Source organism: Balaenoptera borealis (genome assembly GCF_965194805.1).
Source record: "Balaenoptera borealis genome assembly, chromosome: 17".
Taxonomy (NCBI): Eukaryota; Metazoa; Chordata; class Mammalia; order Artiodactyla; family Balaenopteridae; genus Balaenoptera; species Balaenoptera borealis.
This window is the reverse complement of record NC_138876.1, coordinates 61,236,273-61,256,845: the sequence shown is the minus strand read 5'-3', so window position 1 is coordinate 61,256,845 and position 20,573 is coordinate 61,236,273. Positions and strand designations below refer to the sequence as shown.

The window sequence follows — 20,573 nt, the reverse complement described above, 5'->3', positions numbered from 1 at the left end:
TTTTACTATTGACAATGGGATAACCTTGACAAATTTACTTTACCAATAAGGATCTTGAGTATGATGATTAAAAATAAATCTACAATATACTTTTTGCAGATGTAAGAACAACATACAAAATCCTGTGCCAAGCATTCTGAGGGGACTCAAAAATCAAAGACCCAGATCTCAAGGAACATATAATATAGGAAGAAGAGCAACATGAAAATAATTAATTCTTGCATAGTGCCAAATTAAATAAATATTATAATAAAGTTATTCATTTTACCTGGAGATGGGGAGGTGTTGTAGCTTATAAACCGGGCTTGAAAGATGAGGAGGATTTTGTTGTCATTGGGAGAGACGGTCACTCCAGGTTGAGAAAAACAGCATGAGAAGACCAATAAGAGAACACCAGAGATATAGCAAGTGTCTGCTATGATCTAACTTAGTATACATGGGAGAGATAATATAGGGAAAAAAGCTAGTAAATTAGGTTGGGTTCACATTCCTGAGGGCCATGCAAATAAAGTTACAACTATGTTTTGAGGGTTCCCAGGAGCCACTGAAGATTTTTGAGTATTTTATGTTTAATAAAGTTAATTCTGGCAAAAGTGTAAAGGGTAACTTGGAAAAGAATAAGTTTAGATAAGTAAGTAGTTAGCCTATAATTGCAATAGTCAAGAAAGAGATGATGAAGGGAGTGACCAAAGAATGGAAATGAAGAATATTTAAGAAGCATTGAATGGATAGAATTAAAACAATGAGGTTTGAGAATTGATTAGATGGGAAGAATTAGTGAGATGGAAGTAATTGAACACAATTCTAAGATTTCTATTAATATCATGGATACCTAAGAAAATAGTAGTAATATACACTAAAATGATAAGGATAATAAATAGTTTGGGGGAGGTGGAGGTAGAGATGCAGCAAAGAGATTCCATTTGAACTTACTGAATTTGAGTTTTTAAGGATAAACATGGGGGAATATCCCATAGGCAGTAAAAATTCCCAAGCTACGATTCAGAAAAATATCAGGCCCCCAAATTATAGATTTGATAGCCGTCTATACACAGTTGGAAATTAAGACAATTGAGGTAAATGAGATTACCAAACAGAACATAAAGAACAAAAGAGAGAAAAAATATTATTTAATAGTTAAGTGAGGGAAAGAGCAAGAAGAAATATAAGAAGATTATGAGGGAATCAAGAGTACAGTAGGGCTTCCCTGGTGGCGCAGTGGTTGAGAATCCACCTGCCAATGCAGGGGACACGGGTTCAAGCCCTGGTCTGGGAAGATCCCACATGCCACGGAGCGGCTGGGCCTGTAAGCCACAACTACTGAGCCTGCGCATCTGGAGCCTGTGCTCCGCAACAAGAGGGGCCGCGATAGTGAGAGGCCCACGCACCGCGATGAAGAGTGACCCCCCGCACTTGCCGCAACTAGAGAAAGCCCTCACACAGAAACGAAGACCCAACACAGCCAAAAATAAATAAATTAATAAATAAAAATTAAAATGGAGATTTCTTTAAAAAAAAAAAAAAAAGAGTACAGTAACTATCAGAGCCAAGGGAGAAAGATGTTTCAAGAAGAGAGGAATAACAATGTAAAATGTTGTATACAATTTGATATAGATGATTACTGTGAAAAACCTATTGAATTTTGTGATTAATCTGTAATGGTTTTTCTCTGAGAAAACAATTCTGGTAAATTGATAGATATGTAAGTTAAATTGCAAAGGAATTAAAAATAAAGCATTGTAAAGGATGCAGGAAAATTAGTATCTACCTCTTTTTCTGTAAGTTTGAGAGTAAATGAAAGTAAAAGGTGAGTGACAAAAATAACAGAGCTAAAAGATGAAATATATTTTATAACAGGGAAAATGTAAATAATTTTATAGGCATTGGAGAAGCAGGGAAAAGAAAGACTCCAGAAGCACAAAGCAGGATTGAAGGAAAAATAATAGGAGAGAAGATAGAATCAAGAGCACCAGTCAGGTATTAATGTTGGCAAAAGGACTCAAGTAAAAAGATGGCAATTTTGATGTGATGATAAAGAAACAGCAATTGAAGGAATTTATATAGGATGACCTTGACATTCTCCGTAAAGTCATTAGGCAAGATTTTCTATAGAGCGTAAGCAGATGAAATACAAGTGAGACTTAAGAAACACAAAACAATGAAGAAATTTCTGTTTTTAAGGATGGTGAATGGGTCAGCCAGAAATCAAGAAAGGAATTTATGAATAGCTTTGAGGTCACTTGTTGCCTAATTAGACAGTGAAAATATTTTCTTAAGATAGCCTGTGCTTCTGGCTTTATAACATTTTTAGGCTTAGATTTCTCATTACAAAGTTTTGATTTGTTAAGCACTGTGGAAAGAAAAAAACAAAAAAGGATTTGAATCTGGGCTAAAGGAAGTTTCAGAGAAGAAGTTAAGTAATAATACAATTGACTGGGTCATGAATTTTCAAAAACAATATGAAAATGTGCCCATGTCAAAACAAGGAAAAATATATATATAATCTTGAATGAAGGCATAAGGATCGCAATTATCACATAACTGGGGATCAGAGATGAATTGATGAATAGAGAGAAGATTGAGAAGAATAACCATTAGTATCAAATGTTAGAAATTTTTGAACTTGAGAATTTTTATTATACACTGAAAATCAGGGAAGAAGTGAAGAACTCCCCCCAACAAATGTAGATGGGTTATTATTTCTAGTAGTATTAGTCAAAAACTTACTGTGAAAACCATCAAAGACTGCCTATTTTTTCTCATATTAGGCAAAATTTATTCTAGCAATATTTTGTGATTAAAAAAGTCAGTGCCTTGGATTTAGAACAAAAGAGGGTTTGACTTCGCAGAGTTAATATGTGTTGGCATCATTCTGTGATACAACTCAGTATATGAGATTACTTTTTTTTAAGTGTGCTTTTGATAGGACACTATTCAAACTCTTCTAAAGGACAATACATGTCCCATTATACCAAATGGCATTCTAGACCATGCAATGTCATGATCTGGCGCAGGATTTATAATTATGCCTTAACAGAGGAGACTTCTGTGGAAATTTTCAAATGGTTGCTATTAACAGGTATGGTTCTTGATTTCTTCTTTGTTGTCACTTACTCCAAAATGTGACTAGAATATAGCCCAATTCAAGGAAAAGGGGAACTAAGGTAGCATCAAGTTCTGGCACCCTGTCCTGAGCTCATGAGACTTAATTTGAAGCCCTCTGATTTGTGAGATTGTGGGGGTTGTTCTTAGAAATAAGCTATTAGATTGTTTGTAAGCCTGAATTAGATAAATAAGTAATATTCTTATACAGGAAAAGGAAAGAGAAAAAGATAGGTAGTATTGTACTTAGCATGGAAATAGCTGATTATTTCCAGAATATTTTAGGAATCAAAAACTTGCTTAGTTAAGTTCTTTACAAAAGGGTTCCCTTCTCTAATCCGTAGTGTTTGTCGGATAGCTTCCTGTTACTGTGTAGAACAACAGTTCTCAAAATTTGGTCCCCCCAACTCCTGCATGTCCCCAAAACCCTTTCGGTCATTCCCTGAGATACTTTCAGTGGATTCACAAGTTTAAAATAATTTTCATAATAATACAGATGCTATTTACCTTTTTACCTTGGCTGCCATTTGCACTAATGGTGCAAAATCATGGTGGGGAAAACTGCTGACACCTTAGCACGAATCAAGTCAGTAGCAGCAAACTCTACTAGTAAGCCTGGTATTCTTCACTGCCACACACTCAGAGTTAATATTTTTAAAATGCAAGATGTACCTAAGAATGTACTTGATTAAGGAGTAAAAATATACTAATTTCGTCAAATCTTGACCCTTGAGTAGAGGTCTTTTTAATATTCTGTGTGATGAAATGGTAAGTCAGTGAAGATGTACCAAATTGCATGGTTGTCTCAAGTAAGTACTTGTGTGACTGCTTGGGTTGAGAGCTAAATTAGCCACTTTTCTCATGAATCACCATTTTTACTTGAAAGAACAACTGACAAGCAAACTGTGGTTTTTTCAAACTTGGATATTTGGCAGAGATTTTCTTGAAAATGAACAAAGTGAGCTTGTCACTTCAAGAGAAGCAAAATCCAACTGTATCTGTTGCCAATGATAAAATCTGAGTTTTCAAATAAAAATTACAATTTTGGAAAACTTATTATCGGCCCCTGTGAACTTGTCAGTTTCTCAATTCTTAAAGAATTTTCTGTTGAGATAGGTGGCATTACTAACAAATGTGATATTGTATAATGAAATAAGCTACTATTTGGAAATTTTGCATAACCTAGTGAACCAATATTTTTCCAAGTGACCAATACCTGATATTTTTAAGAATACACATGGGCAAAAGATCCATTTAAGGTGCAAAGTAGACAATAGATTTTAATTAAACAGTAAGGGAAGCATATTGATATGGTTTTAGATTCCACATTGCAAAATTTAAAAATCCATAATTATCTGAAAAAGCTATTAAAATTCTCCTCACTTTTCCAACTAAGAAATCTGTGTGAGGCCAGATTTTCTTCATATACTTCAACTAAAACAACATATTGAGACATTGAATGCAGAAGCAGTTATGAGAAACCAGATGTCTTTTATTAAGCCAGACATTTGCAAAACTAAGCCAGAGAATTTCAAAATGTAAAACAATGCCATTCTTGTCACTATTTTATTTTGGCTTTGGAATATATATTTCATTTCACTAAAAATATACTATTTATTGAAACGTAATGGGCTTGTTATTTATATTTTAAGTGAATTAATAAATATTTAAAATTTACAGTCTTAATTTCACATATGGTAAATATTGGCAGATATAACTATATAAACAAAATCTCATTCGGGTTCTCAGTAATTTTTGATAATGTAATGGATATCTGAGACCAAAACGTTTCAGAAACACTAATGTAGACCAAGTCTTAAGCACATAGGAAACTACTCAAGGACTTTTAGCAAACTTCACATGATTTCATAAAGTAACAATGGAGAAGTCATGTAACTGCATTTGTAATAATGGTAGAGGAAGAATTTTCCTTCTCTTTTAAAAAAAAAATCATACCATTTATATTAGAGAGAAGACTTCAGTGCCTGCTGATGACATTCTCTCCATTCTTTCTTCCAAGTCTGTGAGTCTCATTTCATGTGTCCCCATTTACAGGAGTAAAATTAGCATGTTATCCAGTCACCATTTGGCTCATGACTCAATGTCACTATAAAAATCATTTAAGCAGCTTCCTAGACCCAACCTCTTTTAGAATACATCTATGTGGACGCTTCAATTTGTTTAATACAGGAGACGTAAGTACATACTTTTTCTAGCCTCTTGCAGTCTATCTAAATCTATAAATTATGCTAGGGTGAAATCTGGTTTATTCTCTCAATTTGTGTAAATGATATTTAAAAAGATAAAGGGCATAAATAAGGGAAAGACCAACACAAATTATGAATCTCAGTTTAGAAATCCATTATACAAACAAAACAATTTTAGAATACCAATATACTGTTTCCTTTGTTAAAGAGAGAGAAAGTGAGACTTTTTTAAGAAGGGGGAAAAGAAAGCAAGGTTATTTCTTAGTCATGAATTTTGATTGGATTTTTAGATATCAATATTTAGAAATGTATGCTTAAAAATTTAATCAAATTTTAAATAGTACAGTACTTAAATAATAAAATGTCTTTTCCTCCCTCTAATCAGACTTTGAATATTAGTATAATTAGCTCTTGTATATAACTAGATACAAAAAATAGCACCATATTATCTTGTTTATATCCAATACTACCATTTTGTCATGTCTAGAAAATTCTAATTATAGCAACATAAGTAGGAAGCTTTAGTGAAGAGTCAAAGCCCACTTTTGGTAAATTTTTCCAAGTTTTATTCTGATTAGTTTATTTTGCATAAGGCCAGAATGTGTGCTAAGTGCTACTCTATTAAATCTCTACCAGCTGCTGACACTTATTAGACTTTTTTTTTGACTTTTGTCATTTTTGGGTGAACATCTGTCAGCCATAGTCATTTGGCAACAGTTTCCCCAGAATTTCTAAGCTAACTACAAGTCATTATACAGTGATTATATTGGTGTAAAAGTTATTTCCAGTCTCTGGTAGTCATATCAATAAATTGAAAAGCTGTGTCAAGATATTTAGCTGAAAGGAAAAAAACATAGCTGCCATGCATGTAAAAATTACTGTTTTTGAGCACCTAATGGGAATTCATTAAGGAAGTATAATCATGGAGAGAGAGAAAAAGATACAGAGTTTATAACATGTATATGTTTTGTTTCAAAATGTAATTATATTCTTCATGCATGTATTTAAATATGTGCTATTTGTCAGCTATCTTTCTTTTTACTGAAAATTAAGTTTATTGTCTGGAGAAAACAAATCTAATAAAAGTGAAATACTACTTTATAATAATAACTATTATAATAATAATTATAATGGCTACCATAATTGAATGCCCAGTACTTTCTATGTTACCTTAGAGGTTTACAATAAGATGCACATCAATCTAGCAAGTATATTTCATAAATGCTTAAGAAGAAAAGGAGTTTACAGAATAACCTATTCTCACAATTCTCATTATTGTCTTTCACTCAATCCAATTGAAATCTAGATACACACATTTCAAAGGTGAACACAGTATACACATACATCTCTCATAACCCTGTTTCTTCTTCCATGTGCTCATTACTTAGGAGTACCCTAAATGAAAATTCAAATTAAGTTTTTGGCTCCCCTCTTATAAATAGAATTACCACCGTCACAGAAATTAACATTCCCAGTTATACAAATCATAACACAGTACTCCTTTTAATTCATATCTTCTCATGGAAAATGTCACCACTTTTTTCTCTCTCACTCTGATATTTCAAATCTTCTTAAAACTATTATCAGCAAAGTGAATTAGATGTAAACTCCCACATACACGAGTATTATTATGACAGTCTACATTTTAAAAAATGATAATGGCAAAAAACAAGGAACTTTATTGCAAAATACAGTGTTCTTTATGCAAAACCCACAGACCTGGGTTCAAGTCATAGTTCCGTGTGTTATTTAGCAGTCACTTAACATCTCTGACTTATCTTCTTCAAATGAAAATGAGGATATTTTTGCCTACTTCATAACATTGTTATCAGATGAGAAATAATAGCAGTTGTGCTATTTTTAAAGCCTATGTTTTAAAAAGCCATAAAGAGACTCAGAATGAAAGACAATAACAATGACTTTGAGATGAGCTTATTCCTGTAACCTACTTCGCTTTCTTATCAGATATATTTGATAGATAGAAGAAGGTCAATGACTGATTCTAAATTTCCACAAAATGTGCCCTTATTTCAAAATGTGACCATGGAAAGAAATCGGTAAAGATATCCAATTCTAAATCTTTAAAGTAACATAGAAACTAAGTACTGCGTTGGTTAATGGTAGTGGAGTAGGTAATGAAAATATCATTATAATAGCACCGAATTCCTTCAAGGTCAAAAACTTTATGCAAATTCGTAGCTTACTCACAGACAGGCAACCTGGTAAAACAGAAAGAGTGGACTGAGATTTGAAGACCTTCATTCCAACCACTTAATTAATTAACTATGTGAAGATGGGCAGATCACTTGAACTATCTGGTCCTCAGATTTTTCACCTATAAAACCTTCCAGAGTTTTAGGATTTGGTGATTTAGTATAACCCAGGGATAGGGAAATTCTCTGTGGCTACTGATGAAAGGTGATTAATGTATTTCTTCCTCATTGTTCAGTTCTATTCAACATACTTTTATTCAGCACTGATTATGTGCAAAAGGCTCTACTAGGAATTCTATGTAGTTAAAATATTAACAAAATGCATTTCCTGTCTTGTCAGAACTTGTGATCTGTCTAGAAGGAGAGGCAACCATGATGCCAGTTAGAATTTTAACGCCTTGTACCGGCACAAATCAAGGCCTGTGGGAGTGCTAGGTGAAGAGATAGGGGAAAGAAGACAAAGAGAAGATGGCATTGGCTGAATTTTGAGGGCTAAATCCATTTCAACAAGCAAGTTTGTCAGGAGAAGGCATTCCAGGTTGAATAACAGACTTGAGCAAATGCACCATCAGAGAAGCTCTGGGGAAACACTGTGCATTTTTCTGTAGCATACCAAGTATGAGAGTGAGTGGTTAAAGTTAAAGCAGCAAAAGTGGGTTCTTTTCAGATTGTGGGAAAACTCAGCAATAATCCTGGTAAGAGTTTTTTCTATGTTTTACAGAGAATAAATATGAGTGACATCAAATAGAAACCAACATGACCTGGCAGATGATTAGACATGGATATCAAGTGAGAGAAATAAGTCAAAATATGCCCCAACACAGCGTATTAATGAAGCCAGTTTTCTCTATTTATGTGTTTTGTTGTTGTCTTACTTTGTTTTATCGAATTTGAAATGTTTGTGCAAAACCAAGTGGAAGTCCCTATTCAGCAGGCAGTTGCTCTTGTGTGTGAGGAGCTTGGGAGAACACTCTAAATAGCAGATGCAGACTTTTGTATTATCCATAGTGAGGAATTAGAAGCATTGGGATTAGATGAGTTATTCAAGTAAGTAAGTAAAGAAGGTCAATGACTGATTCTAAATTCCTACAAAATGTGCTCTTATTTCTAAAGGTGACCCTAGAAAGGGAAGTCTGTAAAAAATACAAAGGTCAAATGGGATGGAACCAGGATAGTAAGGTATCATGAAAGCTAAGAAAGTGACAGTTTTTTTTTTTTTTAATCAGTACTTACCCACCATGTGCCAAACACTGTGTTAGTCTCTTGAGATACATAATCCAAGTAAATTCTCATAATCTTGAGAACTAAGTATATTTATCACAATTTATAGATGAAGAACTGAGCACAGAGGGATTAGACCTAGCATAACAAGTAAATGGAAAGTCTAAATTCAAATACAGATAAGTCTGATTCCTATAATTATTTTGCCTCTATAACTTTTAATATATGCTAGGGGAGAGTTTCAAGGAGAACGTAACTGGCAGTGTCATGTGAGCTCAAACAGGATAGACACTCACAAGAACATTTCACACTAAGCGGTTACTTAATGTTAATACAGATCATTTCAGTGATCTATATGAAAGTAGTCTCTGTAAAACATACTATATAAAGGCCAATAGAATAGAAAAATTCTAAAGGTTGGTTCAAGGAAAGTGAGAAAATAAAAGTAGTTGAACCCTTCTGAGAAGTTTAATGAAGGAAAGAGAAGGTAGTGCAAAGATTTATGAAGGTTGAGGAATGGGTATTTGGTTGAATGGTTGGTTCATTTTTTTTTTTAGTAAGGAAAGACTTGAACATGCTTATAAACTTAAGGGAGAAATCCAGAGGAGAAAGAAGACTCAAATTATTGAGAAAAAAATGGATGGAGAAAGGTCCTACAGGAGGTAATAGGAAACAGAATCAATAGCATGCCTTAAAAAGAAAGCAGCTAGTTTATCTAGAAAAGAAACAATAGTGATTTACAGAGAAATGTATTTGAGAAAGGAAGAAATGTAAGAGAACTTGCAGCAGATGTCCTATATCTTCTCCAAGAAGGAAGATGCAAAGTCACCTCTTGAGGCAGGTAGTGTCTGGTTGTGTGGACTACAAAGGGTTTGGAATCCTTCCCACAGAGAGAAGCCATACGGAAGATTCAACTAGAGGTGAACAAAAGAATTTCCGTTCAACTCAGAGTGTATACTAATAATAGAGTAAAAATGTTTAGTTGAGCCAATTGGCACAATTTTGTGACTTTTTTGGTAACACTTATCCACCCAGTAATGAGATCAGAGAAAGTGTACCGTGCTGTTTTCCAGGTGAGGCTTAGGAAAGTCAAGGTGACGGTAGAGCAAAGGTACTTCTTGATGCTAATGAGAAGCTACACAAAACGGTGGGCAATTGATCCAGACTGGGCCTAGAGGAAACTAAAACAAAAAGGGTTAAAGGAATTGAAGATATGACCAGTGTGAAGAACAGATTCATTGTGAGTAAGAGGAAAAGAAAAAAAAAATTGGTGGTTATGGTCACAGAAGGGAATTTCCAAATTCAAGATTCTAGAAATGATATAGTTTTGAATGATCATTGTTTTTACACTTTCACTTAAAGTGCCATTAATGATTATGTCATCCAGCTGTCCTGCTTTACTTATTAGAAAATGGAAGGCCAGGAGGTCAAGTGATTTTCTGTCACTCCATGACCCAATGTCAGGGGCAGGGTTAAATCCAGGATCTTCTGAGGAGCATTTGGAAATTTTAAGTAACATGGTAACAACCATTAAATCATATTCCCATAAAAAAGAATGGTGGATATAGTCAAGTGATTGGAACCATAATACAGTCACAGTAAAGCGTGCAGTATTCATATATTTCCTATTTCAAAACTTGTATTGTGCTATTCCTCCCTCTTTCCTCTTTTAGCTTCCTCTTACAGAAGAGAGAGTATAAAAGTTTTCCCCAGATTAAATTAATAGCTCCCTCATTATGCACTGGGAGAAGAACTAAGCTTTAAGGAAAGTGCTACTGACTGCCATCCTGGATTTCACTGTAAATGGCATCAATTTATTTCAGAGTGACAGTGTGCATGTCCATGATAGTGTATGGGTTCTACCATTTTAGCTTCTTCCACATTTCGTATATTTTGAAAAGACTCCTTTCTCTTGATTATTGGCATGAGTTTTTAATCTTAAACTATAGTAAAATTTAATTGGAATGTTTAGGAATAGGAGGGAAATTGTGCTACTTTAAAGTTCTGTTTAAACAAAATTAATCCAACAGAAATTCATTATTCATATCTTAGTATTCATCCCTCTTTTGACCTTCAGGAAAGAATATGAGTTTTTAACATAGAAAAAGAAATTAAAGATTTACATTTGATGATCTTTTGTTATTACATGTATCTCATGTTCTACCTTGAAAATATTTTCTTCATTAAGTCTTTAATTAAGTATGTGTGTTACCAGGTTTGTTTGGGGAAACTCACTTTCATTGAGTCCTTTGTAATTTTGAAGATTTTATTTCAAAGTTTCAGTCAAGAAAGATTATTATTCCTCTCAAGGAATGACTCACCAAGGAGGCAACAAGGGAGCTGTCCTCCTGGACTGGGGGCAGTATTTGATCACTGGCATTGTTTAGAATTGCTGGTGCATGATGATAATAAAAAGGAAACTGGATTTTGGTCAATTTCATTATCGTTCTTAGGTCCTCTGCAAACAATGCCCTTGCTTACTGCTTATCTCTAGGATGGAGCACTTCCACTCCACCTCCCACCACTTTGGTATGCTACTGAGCTCAAGTTCTTCTTTCTGGAGTTGAAGACTGACTAAAATGGTATTAGAGAAGGAGAATTTTATGATCTAAACTGGATGTCCACAAACTATGGCATGCAGGCCAAATCTGGCCTTATGCCTATTTTTATAAGTATAGTGTATTACTTTTATTTAATGTATTCTCTTTGAGTACTTTTGTCCTACAACCATAGAGTTGAGTAGTTGGATAAAGACTATATACCCTCAAAGCCTAAAATATTTACTATCAGGCCCTTTACAAAAAATGTTCCCTGACCCTTGATCAAGAATCAAAGCATTACTTGCTTTGTGGACATGTAAGCAAGACAGTTATTTCATATCCATATTATAGGCCAGTAATTTAACAAGTGTCTTTGTTAAATGTTTACCATTGACCAACATTATATTTACCTATTAATTTTTCTCTGTTTTGTAGCTCCTGCTATGTGGATATTTGTTAGCAATGACTGATGTGGAAACTACATATGCAGATTTTATTGCTTCAGGAAGAACGGGTAGAAGAAATGCAATACATGATATCCTGGTTTCCTCTGCAAGTGGTAACAGCAATGAATTAGCCTTGAAATTAGCAGGTCTTGATATCAACAAGACAGGTGAGTCGTTTGACATCCATCTCTATGAACATGGAATGATTTGCAGCACTTCGTTAAGTAGGATTAAGTCATGAAAAAACACCTTTGAAAGTAACCTAATAGAGTTATAAACAGTCTAAGGCAAGATAAAAGGCAGGTACTAATCTCTTAATCACTCCCACTCTGTTTTCAATGACTGCACCTTACAGGGTTTCCCACTCAAATGCAGAATCCTTAATCTGATTTTACTAATGCAATCAATAAAACACATGAGTTTTTTTTTTTTTTAATCCTAATCTCTATCAAAGCTCTGAAATATCTTATGTAGAACATTTAACAAAGTTGGAGCTCCTACCTTTGACAGTTTGGCCACCTGTAACATTTAATAGCATTAGATATTTAACAAGATTCACAGATGAGTCTGACGGATCTCGATTCCAAGAACCATTTCAAAATAAAAGGGTCTCCAGGACCATTTTTATTGAGAATGGAAGTAAAATAGTCTATTACATAAATAAGTCTTAGGTAAGAAGTTCTTTTAGTTTTCCTTTCATGATAGACTGAGTTTGAAAAATTTGTCTTACTATTGGGCGTCGAACTCCTACCCACCAAATCTAACTTTACCAGTGAAAAAGTAAAATAAGTTTGACATGTCAAAGTACTTCTGAATCCCCTGATGGTTCTTCCATCCATAGCTTTTGCAAATATCAAAGCTGAATGTATTTCCCTGAAAAACACTTGTGCAAAAAATAATCTTTAAAAGTAAAAAGGAGTTCACAATTAAGGAACCACAATGTTATATATGTGAAAAACACTGATCAGTTTCTGACTCATGGTAACAGCTTGATAATTCTTTGCTATTAGAATTTTCAGGGCAAAGCCTTCCAGTTATTGGAAAACTGAGTCAGAGTATATATATATATGTTAATGAAATAGCTCAGCAACATTACCTTAAAATACCTACTGACAGAACTTTATTCAATGACTACAGATCAGCAGGTCATAGATTGGTCTTTTAAAACTCAGGTTGAAAATAAAACTTTAATAATCACTTCCATGGAGTATATAGACTGATGTATATTTTAGGTTTCATTGTTTCTCTGTTACTACCAGGAGTTAATTTTCAAAATAGCTCTGAGAAAAGCTATAGGGAACTATTCCAACTTGGTGGCATGAAGTAAGTAAATATATTTTTTCTGCAATCTTTGAGAATTTACTAATCTTTTTCATAAAATTTGTATTTTATATGAATACTCTATTTTAAATAATCTGCATTAATTTTAGCCACCCTTACTATGAGGACATTTTTATTCATAGTGTAGTTTAATTTCTTCTTTTTTTGTTTTCACTGAAATTAAGACTCATTAACCTCAAGACCTTTCTTATACAAGAGACTATAGTATCTTAACATAGTCTATTAGACTATGTTAAAATTTAAAAAGGTTGACATTTTATATTAATAAATAATTGTATATTTGATATTAATATGTTATAATTAAATAATTTTAAATAATTCAAATATCTTTATGCTTCCAGATATATTCTTTTTCAAATATTTCTACATGTTAATTGCAATTCTGTAGGCCCTGAAAGAATTTTCTGTTTCTCTTCAAATCACAAAATCCAGAATAAGGCAAAGTATAAACAGCACTGACTTTATTTATTATTCTAAGTACAAAGAACTAAAAGTAATAACTGTACAATCAAAAGTCTAAAACATAAAAAAAAAGACAACTGTACAATGGCAAATTAAATATCACTAGCTGAGAATAGTGTGGGACTTCCTTTGTAATTCCTGAGTATTTCAGCTTCTATTTTAGTTTATGCTCAACAATATTGTTGTCCCATGTTTATCTTGACTTGTTAACAAGCATCTATTTAGCCACAGGTCTGTGTTTGCAGCATTATTCTGAGCCCTGAGAAGTATCCCTGGATACCTAGAAAGTCCCAAGCCCCATGGGAATTAAGATACTCATCTTGTATTTATGCCGTCACTTTCATCCTTAATATTCTACTGTCTTGCATCTGCCCTAATATGACTTCATTCCTTTGGTTGACAAGAGCTTCTCCTATTTATCAAGTTCTCATTTCATGCTAATCTATACATCTCAGATTCAGGCCATCTGCATACCTTGGGGGCTTGTTCATTTCTCTAATAGTGAAGATAGTACATGAAAATTCTATATAATGCATCATGATATTCTTGGAACCCCTTTAGAACAGAATATGATTTTTATGTGGAAAAACTGCTTTTAATTTCCCTAAAGTATGGTGCATGGTGAGGTGTCTTGTGTGTACTTGTTAAGCGTAAAGGAGAAATTACCTTCAACATTTCCATCTAAATAATGGACAACCTACTTATCTCAATTAATTTGAATTATGGTAATAAACTCTTAGCAAAATTTAATATAACACACATTATTGCAACACCCCCAAATATTTTGTCCATTAAGCCATATTGGTCACTTAGTAACAAGCTAACACATGCAAATATTTGAATCTTTGAATCAAGAATTGCCTGCAGCTTGCACCCAGGTAAAGTGACCTAATATGGAGAGAAAGCATTGTTTAATTTTAGTGTTGCTATGGCTGAGATTGTTGCTAAGGGTTCAGTTATGAAAGTGGTTTTATTGGATTTGTACATATGTTCTGTAAGGGCAGGCCAGAGGCCATCATGACTATTTGACAAGGGACTAACCAGCTGACACAATGTCCTTCCACTGTTGCTTTTAATTTAAATTAATTAAACCTATGAGAAGTCAGCTAGGTTATCATCAAGTGTTCAGAATAATGTAAAATGTAATTTTAAAATATTTCTTAATATAAGATAGTCAGGCATCAAAAGGTAAACTTGTTCCCTACTTCTGGTTTCTTCCTAAAGACACATATGATTTCTGCAACCTATGAAAGTACAAGTGCCATGCCATGACCTGGCCATGAGATTTCCCAGCTATTTATCAGAAGCATAGAGCATCACTAACCATTCTAAAAATTCAGTTATTATTTTGTTTTTGAGCCATGCTGTTCCAGAACCAGAATTAGTCAGCCCTTGAAACACTTAAGCTGTTTTCTTGATGGGGAATTGATTACCAAGAAAATATACTTGTCTCTATGAGAATTTCAGACTTGAGTATTTCTGAAATCTCCAATATGATATATATACTGAGAGTCAGTAAATATAAGCAGTCATTTTTATTTTGCCTGTATCCTTTTTTATGTCCCTAACAGAAGGTGAAGAAGATGCACAGCGAAATTCAACAGAACAAAGTGGGGAAGCCCAGGGAGAAGCAGCAAAATCTGAAAGTTAACACTCCACTTTGATCGATCTTCATCAACACCTGACAATGTCTCAAATCTCCAGGCCTGGCTGGAATGCATTTATTTCCAAGAGTGAAAAGGGGGAAAAGAAAATGGCTGTGCTGCATTGCAGGAACCTGCTTGTTATGTTAAAAATGGGGGCAGAGGCTGTGGCTGCAGACAGACTTTTCTCTACCTCTGGCATCAGCAATGGTTGAAATCATGTGGCTTGTGTTTGGATGTCATTTTTGTACGGATCCTTTCACTTGACCATATGATTAAATGCTTGTAGAGAGTAGCACCGACCTAGATGATGATTCTTCCTGTAGCATCTGGCCCCTCACAATGTCAGAGGATTTAATTATGTCTAATCGCAAAGGGTTGGTTGAACCCCAGAGTTTAAATATCTCTGGCCCAAGTATTCACCCAGTAAAAGAACCATCCAGAAAGCACTGTTTTTAGCATTATGTATCTGTGTGTTCCTGCTGTGTTATTTACACTGTTTTGTATTATACAATATAGATGCTCAGCACTGCCCCCTTCTTTGATTGCTTATGAAAAACAAAAATGATGTACGTTACTGTGAATTTTTATACTACTCATTTTTAAAAGGGCTGCCTAAAAATTCTGCTCCATAGTGTGGTGGTGTGCACAGGACAGAACACACATTTTTTAAAACTTAATCTTTCCCCTTAATTCACAGCTGATGAATTAAGTCTAACAGATTCATCAAGGCTCCTTTGCTTATTATACAGGCATTTGAAAATATCCATTAATGTGAATATTACCTGAATTCAGTCTGTTTGGTGTCTACACAGACCAGAATTCAAACTGCAAATTTTGTCTTATTCCCAAGTGGAGAACTTTTTCCAACGAATATTTTTATTTCCAATTACGAGGATTTTTGAGAATTGGGGAGGTGGGAAAGAGAATACAAGATAATACTAAGCATGGGAAATATTTTCTTCTATGGAATCAAATTTATCACAGTGCTGTATGATACTATTAAAATTTGGAGGACAACTTATCTCCACGGAGCAGCAAAAGATGTAGAAAATGATCTTTCAATCATGTGGACACCAATCACAAAAGTAAAGCCCTTGTGTTGTGTTTTTCTTGTCTTTTTTCAGCCCTATCAGATCCAAATGTTATTATGCACTTTCTAATGTTTGTAAACTTTTACTAATAATTAGTGTGAATTACATTCTGATACAATAATAATCATCATTAGAAGCTGACAAAATCCTCATTAATACTGTTAGTGGCCTCTGCTGTGTTTTGACATCATGGTTCTTATATGGAAAGTTTCTATGAGCTGTGTAATCCCACTGGTCAGTATTATGAAATTATTTCTCGGTGGTAATATATAAGGCACCAGTAATATGCCAATGGCTCATGAATTACTGGACAAATGGCAGGCAACAGGAAGACCCTTTGCAATAAAGACCCCACTTAACTGTCCTTGAGGTCTTGGATACAATCCCATGTGAAGCAGGCTAAGCAGCGTTTCAACAGATAATCTATATGGACATACCAGGAACTCAGCCCTCCTTTGTAGTTACATAAAGGATGAAAGGTAAGTCTGCCCTCATCTCCCTTTACAGTACTTTTTGAATGAGTGGAATAAGGGGATGGGTATCACATGGTCCTCAATCACATATTACTAGAAAAAATGTTAACAGTGTGAGTCTTTGAGACAATAGGAAAGATTAAATTTTAGAGTACTTCCTTCTGCTTAACCCAGTAGGATCCAAAATGTCCAGTTAACATTCAAACAAATCCACCTATTAATAGACTCGCAAGTGGGAAAAGAGGTTCCTGGGGCTATTTTAGACAGTTTCTGCTAGACTATTTAGCACATCCAACCCATACAATCACTTTTTAATATCCTTATTTATTATCCTCATAGCTTTCTTGTGATTCTAGGTAAAGTTCTCTTCATCCTTAAAATTGTGGAATTCCAAACTGATTTCATGTGATTCTGTAAAGTTTAGGACTAGTGCTGAGTATATGTGGAGGATTTATATTCCTGTGTGATATACTATTATTAATGCATGTGGTATCATGCCTGTCTTTGAATATATAATAGTTGCTAAATTGTGAAGTCATATGGAGCTTTTGAATTATTTTTGACCTCTTACTGCTACTTTGTCTGCTATATTCAAATCCAGAGGTATTCCCAAGCCAGAAAATAAAAATCAGCTTTCCAAAACATTCACATCCTACAAATGTTGCTCAGCAAAAGTTCATAGTATCTTCCAAATTTTATCATAATATCTTTTACTTGCAAGTCAGTAACATACAAAGAATTGAATTTTTAAGGAGAGAAAGAAAGAGTAGAAAACTAAGACACTGATTTGATAATACACATTAAATTCCTGTTAACCAACTGACTTTATGCTATTCACTTCACAGCACATACTATCCCATTTAATTCTCAAACAATTCAATTAAAGAGGTAGCGTTATTCCATTTCACAAATAAGGAAATTAAGGCTCAATAAGGTATAACTTTTACAAGCTTGAAAAGCTAATAAATGATGAATAAAATTTGAAACTGTGTTTATCTGTCTCCAGGGAGGTTTCTACTGCACACTCCCTAAAGTTGAAGCCAGTTTACAGAGCATGTTTATCTGGAAGGGAACTTTTAGAGATGGACTAGATCAGCCTCCATATTTTAGAGGAGGAAACTGAGTCCCAGAAAGGGCAATTGTTTTTCTCAAGGTTACCTAGATGAGCAATGACACAGATGTGAGTAGCACTTTTATCTAAAAAATAATAATAATAAATTTAATTTCAACTTATTTTTTTGTGGTATACTTCCCAGAAGACATTTTTCTGACATGGAGCCTGTAAACTTAGCATGGTTCAGACTTTTTATGTTCCATGCTACTCATTTTGTTTAATTAACTAGAAATTGAAATTTTCCGTTTTTCAACTTACTTGCAACAAGTGTAAACTTTTCAAATTTACCTTTTATCAATTGTAAGTATCCTATGCTGACATATTGATATCATAAATTCATAGAAATGTTTTTCCAACAGATAATAGACAGGCAGCCTCCAGTTTTTAGGCAATATCCCCAAAGTTGTGTACTGTAAATGCCCAACACTTGAGTCTTACTCAGGCACAGTGGAAATACACCGTTTTAGAAGATGACTGATAATGGCTATTTCTCTTCAGAGAAGCATTAAGGGGTAAAGAAATGTAACTGCGGGCAATAGAGTTTCTGAGTGAAGCCAGTAGTAATAGGGTGAAAATGTATAGCCATAGGTGAAAACAGGAACGGATCTATGTTTATGATGTCTTAATAGGGCCTAAATTGTTCTTTAATTACAAGTGGCAGTCTCTGAAGTCATTTGTGAGCTTGTATGACTTTTGTATTTAGCAATGTTGCATGCTCACATGATTGATATTAAAAGTAATACATTTTTCTGAAATGTACACAGTCTATTAAGAGTATTTATTGAACACACACTATGTACTTGATGCTCGGGGAAGTGTTACAGGTAATAAAGGAGAAAGCCAAAGCTCACCCACCCTGTGGTGGACATACCCAGCATTCCAGCCTCATTTTTCCCGACCTCTACTCCAAAACTTTTCACCTCCGTTCCACCCTGGTAGCCCACTTCCTGGACTTTATCACCTACCAGAGCCATCCCACCTCTCAAATATTAAACTCCAATGTCATTCCTGTCTTCTTACCTGCTCACCTGTAGGACAATGATTTTCAGTCAGAAGAAAGACAGGTGTTTATCAGTACCCCCTGAAAGTTTTTACAATGCTCTCTCCTCCTCCTGCACACACAGAGATATGAGCACTCTCTTCCCCTTGGAAACATTCCCTGGGATACTTTCATATCTTTTTTTTTCCCTCCTACCCTCACCTCCACAACTTGAGAACCACTTATCTAGAAGAAGTACAAGGCTTCCTGATGCACCCAACCTGTTCACTGAAAAACTTTAAAATGAATCAACAAAAAGGAGTGCTCACAGACACACAGGGTTTTACTATATTAAGGATAACATCTTGGAATACAGGAGCAAAGACTTTAACTTTTTTTTATCTTAGTGTTGCTCTCTTTTCAAAATATTACTGTTACCACATACAGGCAGTAAAGACCAAGCAGAGACCAAGGCAGGGCTCAGGAGAAAACAAGCATCAAATAGCACTCAGCCTGGATCCAGGGAGGGACTCAAGCCAAAGAGGCAAAAAAGGATGTAGATCTTTAAGTTCTTCTTACTCAGGTCATGAGGATAAAACACTACATAGGGATTTGGGACAAAATACTAGCAAACAGTGCCACCAGTTTGCATTAGCCTCTCATGTCTCTTCTTGTAAATGTTTTGCATCTGTCTAGTCCAGGATATAGGAATTTGGGGTCCTGGCCATCTCTCATTGTGAAGTCAAAATTAAAAAAACACCTGACTATCACCCATTATCTTTCTAATTTGCACCACATTTACTTCCTGACCATAACAAGATGGATATTTTCTCAGCAGCTCTCTTCTCAGTCTGGAATCCCTGTTAATCTTTCTCTTCAGTGCTTTCAATTTCCTTGCTTTCTCGTCTTTCTCACACTCTTGTCCGATCAAAATCAACCAAACCATCTCTCTTTGCTTGTCCTCTGGATGACTGTAAAAAGTTTATAACAATGTTTATTCATTGTTTACAACCTCAGTTTAGACATAAGTGCTGCACAGCTACTTTTTTCATGTCCCTGGGGACAGAGGAAGTTTTCCTCTTCCTGTCTAAGATTATTCCTTCATCTGAGGTTTTTAAACCATTTTCTTTCTGACCTTAACAGGAGATCTGTTAATTATCCTTTCCTCTTCACTGACTTTACCCTTTTCCGCAAATGTGCTCAAGTTCTCAAGTTCCCCTCTTTCCTTCACTACTTGTTTCCCAAAATAACAATCTACGCTCCCTGTTTTCATGCTTCTCCTTATTTCTTATCCTTTTGCAATTTGACTTCCAGCTAAATTTTTTTCATTACCAATGACATCTTTAGTAGCTCCTGGATTCTCAGTAATTGTCACTGAATCCCTGGCCAATGTGGAAGTTAAAATGATGATGTTACAGAGATCTCAAGCTTCACCTAAAATCAAAGTTAATGATTTTATAACTTTGATTGATATTAGTATGGAACAGTATAGTTGCATAATAAAAGCCTTCTTAAGGATGGAATCTACATATCCCAAGAAAAAGTCTGTTTTCTCCTCTAGGTTCATATCTTCCATTACGTATGTATGTGTCCTTTCTCTCTGACCACATTCTCCCCATAATGTTTCTTTGCTACATTCCCAGATCCTACAGTGTTCACTTCTTCATAGGAGTGGTTGTTACATGTATAGGCACTAACCTAGGGCCCATACATCCAGAGATGGGCAAGATTATCTTGT

The 20,573-nt window shown here is 34.6% G+C and overlaps 1 protein-coding gene across 6 annotated transcripts in view; it reads left to right on the top strand.

Moving 5' to 3' along the window:
* The window catches only part of PKIA (cAMP-dependent protein kinase inhibitor alpha), a 95,782-nt gene extending 77,167 nt beyond the window's left edge, over nt 1-18,615 (top strand). For 4 of the 6 annotated variants that reach the window (XM_082363664.1, XM_082363663.1, XM_082363662.1 and 1 more), the window contains 2 exons: nt 11,719-11,896; nt 15,104-18,615. In XM_082363664.1, coding sequence (XP_082219790.1) covers nt 11,746-11,896; nt 15,104-15,183 — 231 coding nt within the window. In that variant the 5' untranslated portion in view covers nt 11,719-11,745 and the 3' untranslated portion in view covers nt 15,184-18,615. Of the gene's footprint in view, nt 1-5,178; nt 5,298-8,243; nt 8,312-11,718; nt 11,897-15,103 lie in introns of those variants that run through there. The other 2 variants (XM_082363660.1, XM_082363659.1) reach the window with 2 other exon arrangements.
* The last annotated feature ends 1,958 nt before the right edge of the window (nt 18,616-20,573 follow it).